General features: G+C 40.9%; 1 protein-coding gene across 4 annotated transcripts in view; it reads right to left on the bottom strand.

The window, feature by feature from the left end:
- limch1b (LIM and calponin homology domains 1b) overlaps positions 1–13,098 on the bottom strand; it is a 109,265-nt gene that overhangs the window by 55,392 nt on the left and 40,775 nt on the right. For all 4 annotated transcript variants that reach the window (XM_063000871.1, XM_063000869.1, XM_063000873.1 and 1 more), the window contains exons 2-4: positions 11,887–11,957; positions 9,930–9,999; positions 3,458–3,555 (exon numbers count right to left, since the gene is read on the bottom strand). In XM_063000871.1, coding sequence (XP_062856941.1) covers positions 3,458–3,555; positions 9,930–9,999; positions 11,887–11,957 — 239 coding nt within the window. The remainder of the gene's footprint in view (positions 1–3,457; positions 3,556–9,929; positions 10,000–11,886; positions 11,958–13,098) is intronic.

The following is a 13,098-nucleotide window of genomic DNA, read 5'->3' as shown; positions in this document are numbered from 1 at the left end:
CAGCCCAGCCGGCAGGCAGAGCTGAGACTCGATACGATGTATTCGAGATCCAAGCTCTGGTTCCAGCGTGTGTTTTTACCGCTGCGCCACCGGAGCGGCCTCAATTTTAGTTTCTGGATCATGATAATAACCCTGCTAGGTATCAAATAATCAAAAGCTTTTTTTTGTAAACACACAAATAGACTCTGTAATTTAATCTCTCCCTCCTGCCCTTTCAGACTGAACAAACCAGTCCGGTCCCATCACATCACCTACCCAAGTACCCATGAGCCACCACTCCAACTGACCTGCCATCAATCACACCGTAAAACGCGCTGTCACCATGACAACAAGTCACACCTCTTACAGAACACACTTACTCGGGTACACACACGCGGATACAGGTGGCAGAGGAGTGAAGTAAGTACAGGAAATAAAGGTCAGTTCACACGGAGGATGCAGAAGAAAAGTTCAGGTCTGTCTGCAGCTGCAACACTCACAGGATCAGAACAAACCTGGACATCAGGAAAACACACTCGCACGCTCCCTTACTCACTCATATCTACAGCAGCCAAGTCACAATCTGCATGTTTTTGAAAGGTGGGATAAAAGTGTGGAAAACATGCAAAACATCATACAGTGAGGGTCAAACCCACAACCTCATGGACCACGTTACTGTGTGGTACCCACTCTACCAGCTGCACAATCGTTCTGCCTGGTAATGTAAGCAAACTATAATCTTCAAAATCCTCAAATCTTTCAGTTAGATCTATTTACAGCTTTCTCCAAGAGATCATCTGTGCATTATAATAAATTATATTAAAAAATGATGATGATGATGATTATTATTATTATTATTGTTGTTGTTGTTATTGTTGTTGTTGTTGTTGATGATGATGATGGTAATTATTATTATTATTATTATTATTATTAAGGTATTTGTTTGATTTCTGATTTCTTTTTTTATTTTATTATTAGTATTATTATTGTGGTTGTTGATATTTTTGTTATTATTCCATTTATTTTATATTATTTTTATTGTTGTTGTTGTTGTTGTTGTTGTTGATGATGATGATGATGATGATGATAATTATATAAAAAAAATTTTTATTTAATTATTATTATTATTATTAATTATTATTATTATTTATAGATTTATGTTTGATTTCTGATTTATTTTGTATTTTATTATTAGTATTATTATTGTTGTTGTTGATATTATTATTATTCCATTAATTGTATATTATTATTGTTGTTGTTGTTGTTGTTGTTGTTGTTGATGATGATGATGATGATAATAATTATATTATATTTTTTTATTTAATTATTTAATTATTTAATTATTATTATTATTATTATTATTATTATGTATTTATGTTTGATTTCTGATTTATTTTTTATTTTATTATTAGTATTATTATTGTTGTTGTTGATATTATTATTATTCCATTAATTGTATATTATTATTGTTGTTGTTGTTGTTGTTGTTGTTGATGATGATGATGATAATAATTATATTATAATTTTTTTATTTAATTATTTAATTATTTAATTATTATTATTATTATTATTATTATGTATTTATGTTTGATTTCTGATTTATTTTTTATTTTATTATTAGTATTATTATTTTTGTAGTTGATATTATTATTATTACATAATAATATTAATGGGGGGGGCGGTCCGGGTCCTTTCTGTGCAGAGTTTGCATGTTCTCCCCGTGTCTGTGTGGGTTTCCTTCGGGAGCTCCGGTTTCCTCCCACAGTCCAAAAACATGCAGTCAGGTTAATTGGAGACACTGAATTGCCCTATGGGTGAATGGCTTTCAAGGCACATTGAAAGGCTGGGATAGGCTCCAGCAACCCCAAGCCCAACACCCCCCTCCCCCCAAAACACACACACACACACACACACACACACACCGACGATTGGATACCCATCCCTGATTGGATAAGCGGTTAAGAAAATGAATAAATGAAAAAAATGTGCATGGCATGGTCAGGGATGTATTAAATGTTGCACTGGTGGTAGCTCCTCATAGTTCAGGTATGGAACATGACAGATCTGATCAGAACAAACACCTAAGTAATGGCCAGCCAGTGTGAGTGCCCACCAACAGTGGCCAGAGGAGGGACAAGCCACACGGCCGATAGGTTGTTGGTATGGACCAACAGAGGATAATATTAGTGATGAGGTCAATGTGTCACAACACATGAGTGCACCAAACCCTACATTGTATGGGGATGGATAGTTGCAGGCCAGTTAGAGTCCCCATGCTACCTCCAGTCCACCATCGAAAGCATTTACAATGGGCACACAGTCACCAGAGCTGGACATCATAGTAATGGAACAGGGTTGACTGGTCAAAAGTTGCAACATACAGACCTGCTGGTAATATCCTGGTACCAGATACCACAAGACTCCTTGGCTCACCAGTGTACATTGTATATGTGCTATAGCTTTATACACTGTACATTTCCTTTTTGATTGGCAATTAACCTACTGCACACACACACACACACACACACACACACAATGTGACTAAACACATCCAAGCAACTGAGGATTAGGCGCCTTACTCAAGGGTCCAACAGTCCAACCTGGCTGTAGTTGTGCTTAAATAACCTGGTGCTCAAAAACTGCTATTGTTTTTAATATTTAGTATAATTCCGGTGCAGATACCCAGTTTACATGTACAGGTGTTTTAAACTGGTACTTATAAACAATATAGAATATACATTAACCAGGCATAACATTACAACCACCTCCTTGTTTCTACACTCACTGCCCATTTTATCAGCTCCACTTACCATATAGAAGCACTTTATAGTTCCACAATTACTGACTGTAGTCCATCTGTTTATCTACATACTTTTTTAGCCTACTTTCACCCTGTTCTCCAATGGTCAGGACCCCCACAGGACCACCACAGAGCAGGTATTATTTAGGTGGTGGATCATTCTCAGCACTGCAGTGACACTGACATGGTGGTGGTGTGTTAGTGTGTGTTGTGCTGGTATGAGTGGATCAGACACAGCAGTGCTGCTGGAGTTTTTAAATACCGTGTCCACTCACTGTCCACTCTATTAGACACTCCTACCTAGTTGGTCCACCTTGTAGATGTAAAGTCAGAGACGATCGCTCATCTATTGCTGCTGTTTGAGTTGGTCATCTTCTAGACCTTCATTAGTGGTCACAGGACGCTGCCCACGGGGCGCTGTTGGCTGGATATTTTTGGTTGGTGGACTATTCTCAGTCCAGCAGTGCTGCTGTGGACTGACAGACGACAGTCAGTAGTTGTAGAACTACAAAGTGCTTCTATATGGTAAGTGGAGCTGATAAAATGGACAGTGAGTGTAGAAACAAGGAGGTGGTTTTAATGATATGGCTGATCGGTGTATATAAGCGTAAACAGAGGCTTAAAATCTAAAATATTCAGACAAATTACACACACTTTATTATTTAAATGAGCTCTTACTTGTTGGTACGTGGGTCCTGCAGGTCTCCAGGGTCAAACAGCTGAGATCCTTTTAAACCCAGTTCCTCGCAGCCCTTCAGGAAAAGCGTCAAGTTGTCCTAGACACACAGAACGCGTGGATCAGTTTAATTCCCAGTCTGGGTTCGGACCAGAGTTCACGGTCTGCACGGCAGGATAACGTCTCCTAGTGTTGGTCAGTTTCTCTCATTCTTTCTCTCCTCCTAGTCTGCTGACGTACCTCCTCCTGCTGTGTGCCGTACTTTCCCTTTCTCATTTTAGGGAATGGTACACAGTGTTACTCAACCTGCCGCTCAGGTGCAGTAAATGGGCCTCGCCCGCCCCCCTCTTGCTCTCTCTCTGTCTTACACTTGAACTCGCTCTCTCTCTTTCTGACCAGGTGTCTTTGTTTTACTTTGCAACCTGAGATTCACTTTCCTTCACTATTTTTCTTTTCCTGATCTGGTTTCCACCTCTATAAAAGGCCCAAAGTCCTTCTCAACGTCCGTCCTACCCTCTCAGGCATGGAGGGGTGACACGGTTTCCTCTCCCCTGTGATTGTTGTCACATTGCTGCTTTGGAATGACAGAAGCTTGTTTTTTTGTTAAGCCAGTGAAAGCCAGACAGAGAGAAAATGAGAGAGACAATGAGAGAGAGAAAATGAAAGAAAGAGAGAGACAGACAGACAGACAGACAGACAGACAGACAGACAGACAGACAGACAGACAGAGAGAGAGAGAATGAGAGTTAAAGAGAGAGAAAGTGAGGGAGAGAGAGACGCCTCCCTGGACCGGACCCAGGCCTTCCTCCCGTCAATTTGTGAGAGCTGAGTTACAGTTTCCCAGGAGAACGTACTCCACCCTGCACACCCCCAAAATCAGCACAGGGTGACACCCTGTATCAGTGCCAGAGAGCAGCAGCTCAAACTGCTAAATAGAGATATTCACACACACACACACACACACACACACACACACACACACACACACACACAGAGAAACCTGAAAAAAACTTCACAAAGTTTCAGCACTGATATTTTGGTTATAAGCGGTGAGGGTGGGAGGAGGAGTAATCGGTCGTGTCTGAGAGACTGAGAGATGATGTGAAAGCAGCGCTACATCACTGGCTACGAGCTCAATCAAAACATTTTTTGCTGATGGCATTAAAAAGTTGGTACGCCGCTGGAAAAATGTATTGGAAGGTGACCATGTAGAAATTCTTTAGTTTAAATCTCAGCTATGCTACTAGCAGGCTGAGCACCTATACGGACAACGATCGGCTCATCAGTGGGTGGAATGCCAAAGGTGATTCCTTATAACTGCTGCTGGCTGATCGATGGCAGTTGTCTACTGCACACGTGTCGGAGGGGGCATGTGTTAGTCACGGCTCTCCTCAGGGATGCAGAATCTGGCTTAACCCCAGTGTTGTGGTGATGGGTTGTATGTAGGGCTGGGTGGTATGGCAGTACATTCGGTATACCGTCTTTGATTCCTTGTACAGTATGGATTTTTCAAATACCGCCATACCATAACATACAGTAGTTCATTTTAACAGCTGGAAGCTTCAAAAGCAGATCATATAATATTGTTCACCGCTAAAAGCACTATGGAGCACCATGCAGTTTAAGTAGTTAGCCGGTTAGTGTTAGCATGACAGTGTTAACAGATGAGAGCGGTTTCCTCGATTATGGTGAATAAATAAACAAAAACAGATGGAGGATGAAGAGAGGAAGACCAAATATGCACCGGAAGAACCTGCCAAAGAAATGAGGCATGTCGGCAGTTTAGAACAGACTAAAACACGATATACTGCACGAGTCTGTCGAGCCACGGCTGTTACAAACCATGACATTATGAACGCAGTAACGATCCACACATGCAAGGACATGATTCCTCTATAAACAGATGAGAAAGAAGCTTTCAGAGCGATAATTAAAACTCTGGATTCCAGATTTGTCTTACTGGGTGAAAATACTTCAGGTCAGTCACTAAACCAACGTAATGAGCAAACTGGAAGCGGAGAGATTTAAATTCGTCTTGTAATTACATCAGTTATGAGGAATTTCTATGGCCTCCATCCTTCAGAAAAGCTGATCATTTTCCATGACTTTAGCAGCGCTGATGTTCAAACTCACAAGCTTGAGATGTTCCACTGCGCCACCTGAGCACTCAGAAAAACAACGCTTGTTTTATCAGGGGCCAAGATTCTCATTAGCCAAAACAGGAAATAAAGTATCTATGGGGTCCAACAGTGGCAACCTGGTAGTGTTCGGGTTTGAACCGGCAACTTTCTGATTACTAGTCCAGAACCCTAACCGCTAAGCTACAACTGCGGTAAACTCCAGTAATAAATGGAAAGAGAATGTAAACATAAAAATCTGCCTATAGAAACTTGACAGCTTTTATAAACAGTAGAAACTGAGACAAAACCTGGAGCCAGATTTTAATCATCACTGCTTCTTTTCTTTAAATATGTCCACTTTTTAAATGTGGTTTTATTTAGTAAAGGGAGAGCTAAGGGTGATTGTACAATACTTAATATTACTTAATTACTTAATATTAAATAAACAATAAAAATTGTATATATTGCACCTGTTTCATGTTACTGATTTCATCATTTATAGGGTGTGTTAGAAAACCTAGTGAGCTGCCTCGCTGTCTTACTGCCTACATGGGCAGCTGCCTCAGTAGAGAGGATTCTATTAAGTCAATGACTTATAAGGCAGGTTACTCGAACGCGCTACTTAGACAGCGATTCCATCGGGTTTCGCTTACTAAGCTAGCTTAGCAGTTAGCATCTGGCCATTCAAACTAATGGGATGAGGTGGCACAGCGCGCTAGCATGTCAAATAACATCTCCATTCATGTACCGAAAACGGTTAAATTAGCTGACAAGCCTGAACTTGCAAATAAAAACCCTTGTGCAAGTTTATACAAGTTAAAAATCAATAATAATTTATTTACGTTTGAAAATAACTCGTTTCCCCGCACCGTCAGCCATATATTTTTTTTATTACTCTGTTAGAGAAGAGCTGCCGCAATGAATGCTGGGATTGCCTTGATCACTAAGGACGCTTCCGATGCTCACTCGTTCTTGAGTCAATAACGTTGAAATTTTAAGATACCTAACTAGGGAGGATATTAAGACATCTAGGATTTCGAACAGCCTCATTCTCGGGAGCGAGCGCAGGATGACGTAAAATGCGTCTATGTAGAGAGCTCACTCGCTTTTTGAACACACCCATTGTGTCATTTTGTGGGGCCAAGCAAAGCTTATAGTCCTCATACAGTCATACAAAATAAGAACATACCGTGATATAGCGTGAAACCATCAGAATCTGGGTGACAAATATAAACAACCAGCCGTTGGAAATTATTTTTAATAACCACTTTTTTCCCCTGAGAGCAGTGAATGAACTATGACTGATTTGTGTGTAATCAGATAATCACTTTAACTTTTTATGCATTTCCCCCCGATTTCCTCCCATTTTAGTAAAATCCAATTACCTGATGGTATTTCCACCTCTACTGCAGCAGACAACACACTAGCTACAGTGCAGTATCTGACCTGTTCTTTTTTCTTTTCACCTGTATGAAGTGGGTTCATATGGGGATCCGTATCGCACACGGAGAGTCCGGCACAGATCTCTATTATCCTCCGTCTCTGTGCAGACGCCATCGACCAGCCAGCAGAGGTCGTAATTACAGCAGTTATGAGAAATTTCTATGGCCTCCATCCTTCATGTAGACGCCTGACCAGGCATTAGCAGACCTCGCAAGCTTGAGATGTTCCGCTGCGCCACCCGAGCACTCAGAAAAACAACAGATGTTTTATCAGGGGCCAAGATTCTCATTAGCCAAAACAGGAAAATAAAGTAGGTAGAGTTTATAACAAAGAATAAGATAACCGCGCCCTTCCTGTTAATGCATTTCCCACAAAGCTAATTGCTTTTCTTCTACTGTTATGAGTTTAGCATATTTGGGAGGAAAAAACATCCCCAGAGGTGCTTAATTTCTTCTCATGTTTATAAACTGATCATTTAGGCGGTCTGGATCAGGCTGCGAGGGGGCTGTTGGCAGCACTTAAAATAAATAAATAAAATAAACACTAAATTTAATTTCTGTAAACATAAAAGTGAGGCAGATCTCAGACGTGTGAATGTGTCATGATGCAAAATGATTGTGGTCAAGGGACCGAAATGTGAATTTAGGGCATCATTGAGAAAGTACAGAAGATAAGACTTAAGATACGGTGCACCAGAGGGGAGGATAAAATTCCTCCCGGCCAAACCAAACTTCCTTCAAAACACTGTTAGTGCGTCCTTGGTCTTTGCTTTCCCTCCCTTCGACCATCTCTTCACCCTTTCATCATTTCTGGACTGTTTTTCTGTCCCTCACCCACCGCTGACCTCTCGCTTGCACTTTGTCGGCCTCCTTTCACTACAAATGAGGTTACATGAAAAGCCCGTGCACCCTCTCCCCCCACCCCCTTCGGTGCTTTTAACTCTCACTTGTGTTCATTCACTCAAAGCAAAACTAGACCAGAGAAAGCAGAGGATTCTGGGTAAAACCGCCCCCTCGAATGTGCACCATTGATAGTAGCGTTCGCTGTGAAGGAACTGGTGCTGATGAAAGAAAAACACTCTGAATAGAAACAAAGTGGATTCGTCAGGGATGAAGGACCAGAGCCGGGCTGCGTCCCAATAAGCCGCGATCAATGTAACTCCCTTCAAAGTCTGCACTCCTCATAGTGGACACACTCCTCACAGTGGACACACTCCTTAAAGTTTGAAAGGAATTTAAAAGATCATCGGAAACACACTTATTACAAGTACAGCGGTACCTTGTAACTCAACGTTCCCTAAACTCAAAATCTTTGAAACTCAACACCCTTCGTCAAGAAATTTGTACCCTTAAACTCAACGTTTCCCTTAAACTCAACGTGTTCAGTTTGTTTTTTAAAACTTTATTTATTTCAAATTAACAATGAACAGTCGCTTAGTTCAGCGCTCGGCTTGAGTGCGGTACAACGTAATCAAAGTGTGAATATGAGATGAGACTGCATTGTGTGGAATAACCATCAGATTCACTCTGAAAGCTCCACATGTATCTGTGTTTATCTAGATTTTTCTCACTGTTTCACTTTAAAACTTGTGTTATAGCTCGAGGTTCTGAGAAATTATAAGAATCAGCTTTTATATTATATTTGTGTTATTTTCAGCTTATTAGTGTCAAAAACAACCCCATTATTTTACATTAGTCTAAAATATATGCAGTTCCACAGGACCCTGGAACGCATTAACATGTTTTCCAAATATCCTTATGGGAAAAAATACCTTGACACTCATCGCCACTCCCAGAACCAACTGATGTTGACTTTCAAAGTACCGCTGTGTATGAAATAAACAAGAAACATTTACATTTGCAACACTTGGCAGATGCTTTTATCCAAAGCGACTTGGATTTGTGAACAATTGTGACAGTATACTGTCTGAGCAACTGAGGATTAACAGTGACAACCTGGTAACGATCAGGTTTGAACCGACAACTTTCTGATTACTAGTCCAGAACCCTAACCGCTAAGCTACAACTGCTGTAACCTTCAGTAATAAATGGAATGAGAATGTAAACATTAAAATCTGCCTATAAAAACTTGACAGCTTTTATAAACAGTAGAAACTGAGACAAAAACTGGAGCCAGATTTTAATCCTCACTGCTTCTTTTCTTTCATCTGAGAGATTTTACGAGAAGTAATAAAAATTACTCCGGTTTAGGACATGCCTGTAAGACAGACTATAAAAACAAGTGGATTAATTATGCATAAAAGGATCCAAAACTCTGATAGTGCCACCATGAAATTGGTAAACATCTTGGTAAACATCAAATTAAATCAAATCACTTTTATTGTCACGTCACATTAACACAGGTGTGAAAGGTGAGTGAAAATCTTGGGTGCATAGTCCCTCACAGTTTTTATTTTTTTTATTTTCTTTATTCACACAGTGTTTCTGCATACATACAGGGGGTTGGACAAAATAATGAAAACACCACATTGAAGGCGCTTGACTTTGACGTGACTGAATCAAGATTACAGAAGCAGCAGTACAAGTTCTGTTGTGTCGAGTAAAGACAACCAACAGAGTTCCAGTAAGGGTAATTATCAAGTGCTTAAACTGCAGGTACCTTAGTCCCAAAAACCTAAGAATCATTGAATGTTTAGAAGGAGAACAGTCAGAGGAACACGGGATCAAAGCTTGACATCAATGATCCAATTGCATGTATTTAGAAGGGCAGCATGGAAGGGCCTGGGCCATCGCAGGGCTTCGTCCATCCCAACCCTCAGAAACAGCCAATAACAGTAAGTCTCAGAGCCACCCAAGCACCAAACACAATTCTTTTTTAGGCCAAAACCCACGGGGTATTTTACAGAAGTAACACCAACAGAGACAGAGATGACTGAGAGGTGAACGCTCACCTGTCCAGCGAGAGGAGTCTGCAGCCTGTTGATCTTCTTCTCCAGACCTGGTTTAATCTTACTCAGCAACCTGAGAGACAGAAACGCTACAAATCAAGCATCTACAGAAGGTCCACATCATCACTGACATGTTCATGTTCGTTCCACAAACCCAGGAATACAGATACGGGAGTCAAAACCTCATGTACACATGTACACTATACAGTCAAAAGTATGTGAACACCTGTGTATTAGCCTATAGTCTGTTATGGGATGTCAAACTAGCTATGATATAGAACCCCAACACACACACACACACACACACACACACACAGTTCAGTTTCCACTCCTTGAAATAGTTTTTGAAAAAGATTTTAAAGTGCATCTGTGGGTATTTGTGCCCATTTGGTTAAGAGCATTTGCATTTGTAAGTTCAGACACTAATATACAATCCCAAATCAGAAAAAACTTGTGACAGTACATATGGGACACTTACTTTGTGTAAAAACGTGGGACAGGGGCGTAATATAGTTTCTATCAGAATACATCAGCACGCACACAAGCTTTACAGTATTTGTGATCTTATCATCCACGCCAAATCATAATACCCACGCTGCTTTGCAAAATATATTTATTAACCTACAACTCACTACAGAACAGACGATCCCTGTATACCTAGTGTTTTACAGACCACCACGAGCCTGGTCAGGATAAAGCGGTCAATGAGGAGCAATAAATACAAAAATAAACTTGTTAGAACTGTAAACATGTTTGTGCTCATGTGTTAATGTTGTGAAGGAAACGAGTACATAATTGTGCTTCCCTTCGCTATTAAACAATCAGGTTATCTGATCTAATCTCTAAAACACACACACACACACACACACACACTCACACTCACTCACACTCACACACACACACACATGGAAACATTATTCACAGCACTGAACTGCAGCAGTGCATGTAAGAATCACTCATCTGTACAGCATCTGGTTAAATGACACCTACATGTTCTTAATGTATACACTGACACCGTTTGTTGTTACCGATTCCCTATAATATATGGCCAAAAGTATCTGGACACCTGACTGTGAGCTTGTTGGACGTCCAACCAAAAATATCCAGCCAACAGCGGCCTGTGGGCAGCGTCCTGTGTCCACTGATGAAGGTCTAGAAGATGACCGACTCAAACAGCAGCAATAGATGAGCGATCGTCTCTGACTTTACATCTACAAGGTGGAGCAACTAGGTAGGAGTGTCTAATAGAGTGGACAGTGAGTGGACACGGTATTTAAAAACTCCAGCAGCGCTGCTGTGTCTGATCCACTCATACCAGCACAACACACACTAACACACCACCACCATGTCAGTGTCACTGCAGTGCTGAAAATCATCCACCCCCTAAATAATACCTGCTCTGTGGTGGTCATGTGGGGGTCCTGACCATTGAAGGACAGGGTGAAAGCAGGTTAAAAAAGTATGTAGAGAAACAGATGGACTACAGTCGGTAATTGTAGAACTACAAAGTGCTTCCATATGGTAAGTGGAGCTGATAAAATGGACAGTGAGTGTAGAAACTAGGAGGTGGTTTTAATGTTATTGCTGATCGGTGTAGATTTCGTAATCAGCTTACATTTTTTTATGATATTTGCCCTGTAGAAGGTAAATGATTTAAAATCCCTGCAATCACTTGTTAAGAGCCACAATCATCAATCTTACACAACATTCTGCTTTACTGTCTGAACAAAGTACGTACACACAGCGTCACAGTTTATTGTGAAGTTCGTTACTTCATTTTTTACTGTTTTTAACTGTTTACAGAAGCTACAGATATGGTAAAACCAGCTGTTATTAGATTTCTGATATGACGGCACCATTAATATATTTCTAACAGAAAAAGACGGTGTGGGTGGATCCAGCTGTTGTATAATTTATGATGATGTGGTTGATATGAGTGTGTGAACAGCAGAAAACTCACTCGCACAACAGGATGCCGTTATCCAGACCGCCTCGTAAATCTCTCTCCCCGATACTCCTGCCAGTGACTGCCTAAAACAACACAAACACACAAACCTGTGACTTCCTCACGTTACCGCTCTGTTTAAAGCTAAATATACATGTAATATTTTACTGAAAAGCACTTTTCCAACGCTGCATCCCAAAGGCATCTTATGTTACTAAACACATACACTAAAGCCCAAAGTATGTGGACACCTGACCAAAAGCTGGTTGGACATCATACTTTAAATCATGATCATTAGTATAGACTTGCTTCCCTCCTCTTGTGGCTATAATAGCCTACACAATTCTGGAAAGCCTTGCACAGGATTATGTCTGTGGGAATTTTTGCCTGTAGTACATTTCCCTTGATCCGGACCGAACTAGAATATAATTCATTTTAGTCCTGGTTTGCTTATCATTCACAATCACAAATGTACAATCAAACAAAAAACAACAAGTGACGTATAACACAGGTATGAGGTATACTTTGTATGACGTATACTTTTACAGGGTGGCACGGTGGGTAGCACTGTTGCCTCACAGTAAAAAGGTCCACGGTTCAATCCCCAGACGGGGCGGTCTGGGTCCTTTCTGTGTGGAGTTTGCATGTTCTTTCCGTGTCTGTGTGGGTTTCCTCCGGGAGCTCGGGTTTCCTCCCACAGTCCAAAAACATGCAGTCAGGTTAATTGGAGACACTGAATTGTAAATGGGTGTGTATGTGTGTCTGCTCTGCAATGGACTGGGTGTTACTGTGTGCCTTGCACCCACTGAAAAGCTGGGATAGGCTCCAGAACCACCCCCCGTGTCCCTTATTGGATAATCGGTTAAGAAAGTGAGTGAGTGAGTATACCTCTCTGCTCCTCCTCTCTCTAGACCTGCTCTGGCAATCACACCAGGGTTTGTTTTGATCCAACCAAAGCTGACAAGTAAAACACACCCTCAGTCAAACCTGACACTGAATAAAAAGGCTTTAATTACACCCAAAAATTCCAATTCATCTTGAAGGTATCTTATAGGTTGGAGCTCAAGATTCTGTGCTGGCCGCTAACGTACCTCCAGACCAGGGTTTTTCAAGCGACCCACATTGTGTTCGCAAAAAAAGCATCTCACTCTTTCTGTACTGCTCTGTACAATCTGGTCCCACTGTGGTTTACAAGATGTAACATAAAACCTTCACAAGTGGCGATCG

This window comes from Trichomycterus rosablanca, chromosome 8, assembly GCF_030014385.1.
Source record: "Trichomycterus rosablanca isolate fTriRos1 chromosome 8, fTriRos1.hap1, whole genome shotgun sequence".
NCBI classification, from domain to species: Eukaryota; Metazoa; Chordata; class Actinopteri; order Siluriformes; family Trichomycteridae; genus Trichomycterus; species Trichomycterus rosablanca.
The sequence above is the reverse complement of the archived record's forward strand: the minus strand, read 5'-3'. Positions and strand labels throughout refer to the sequence as shown.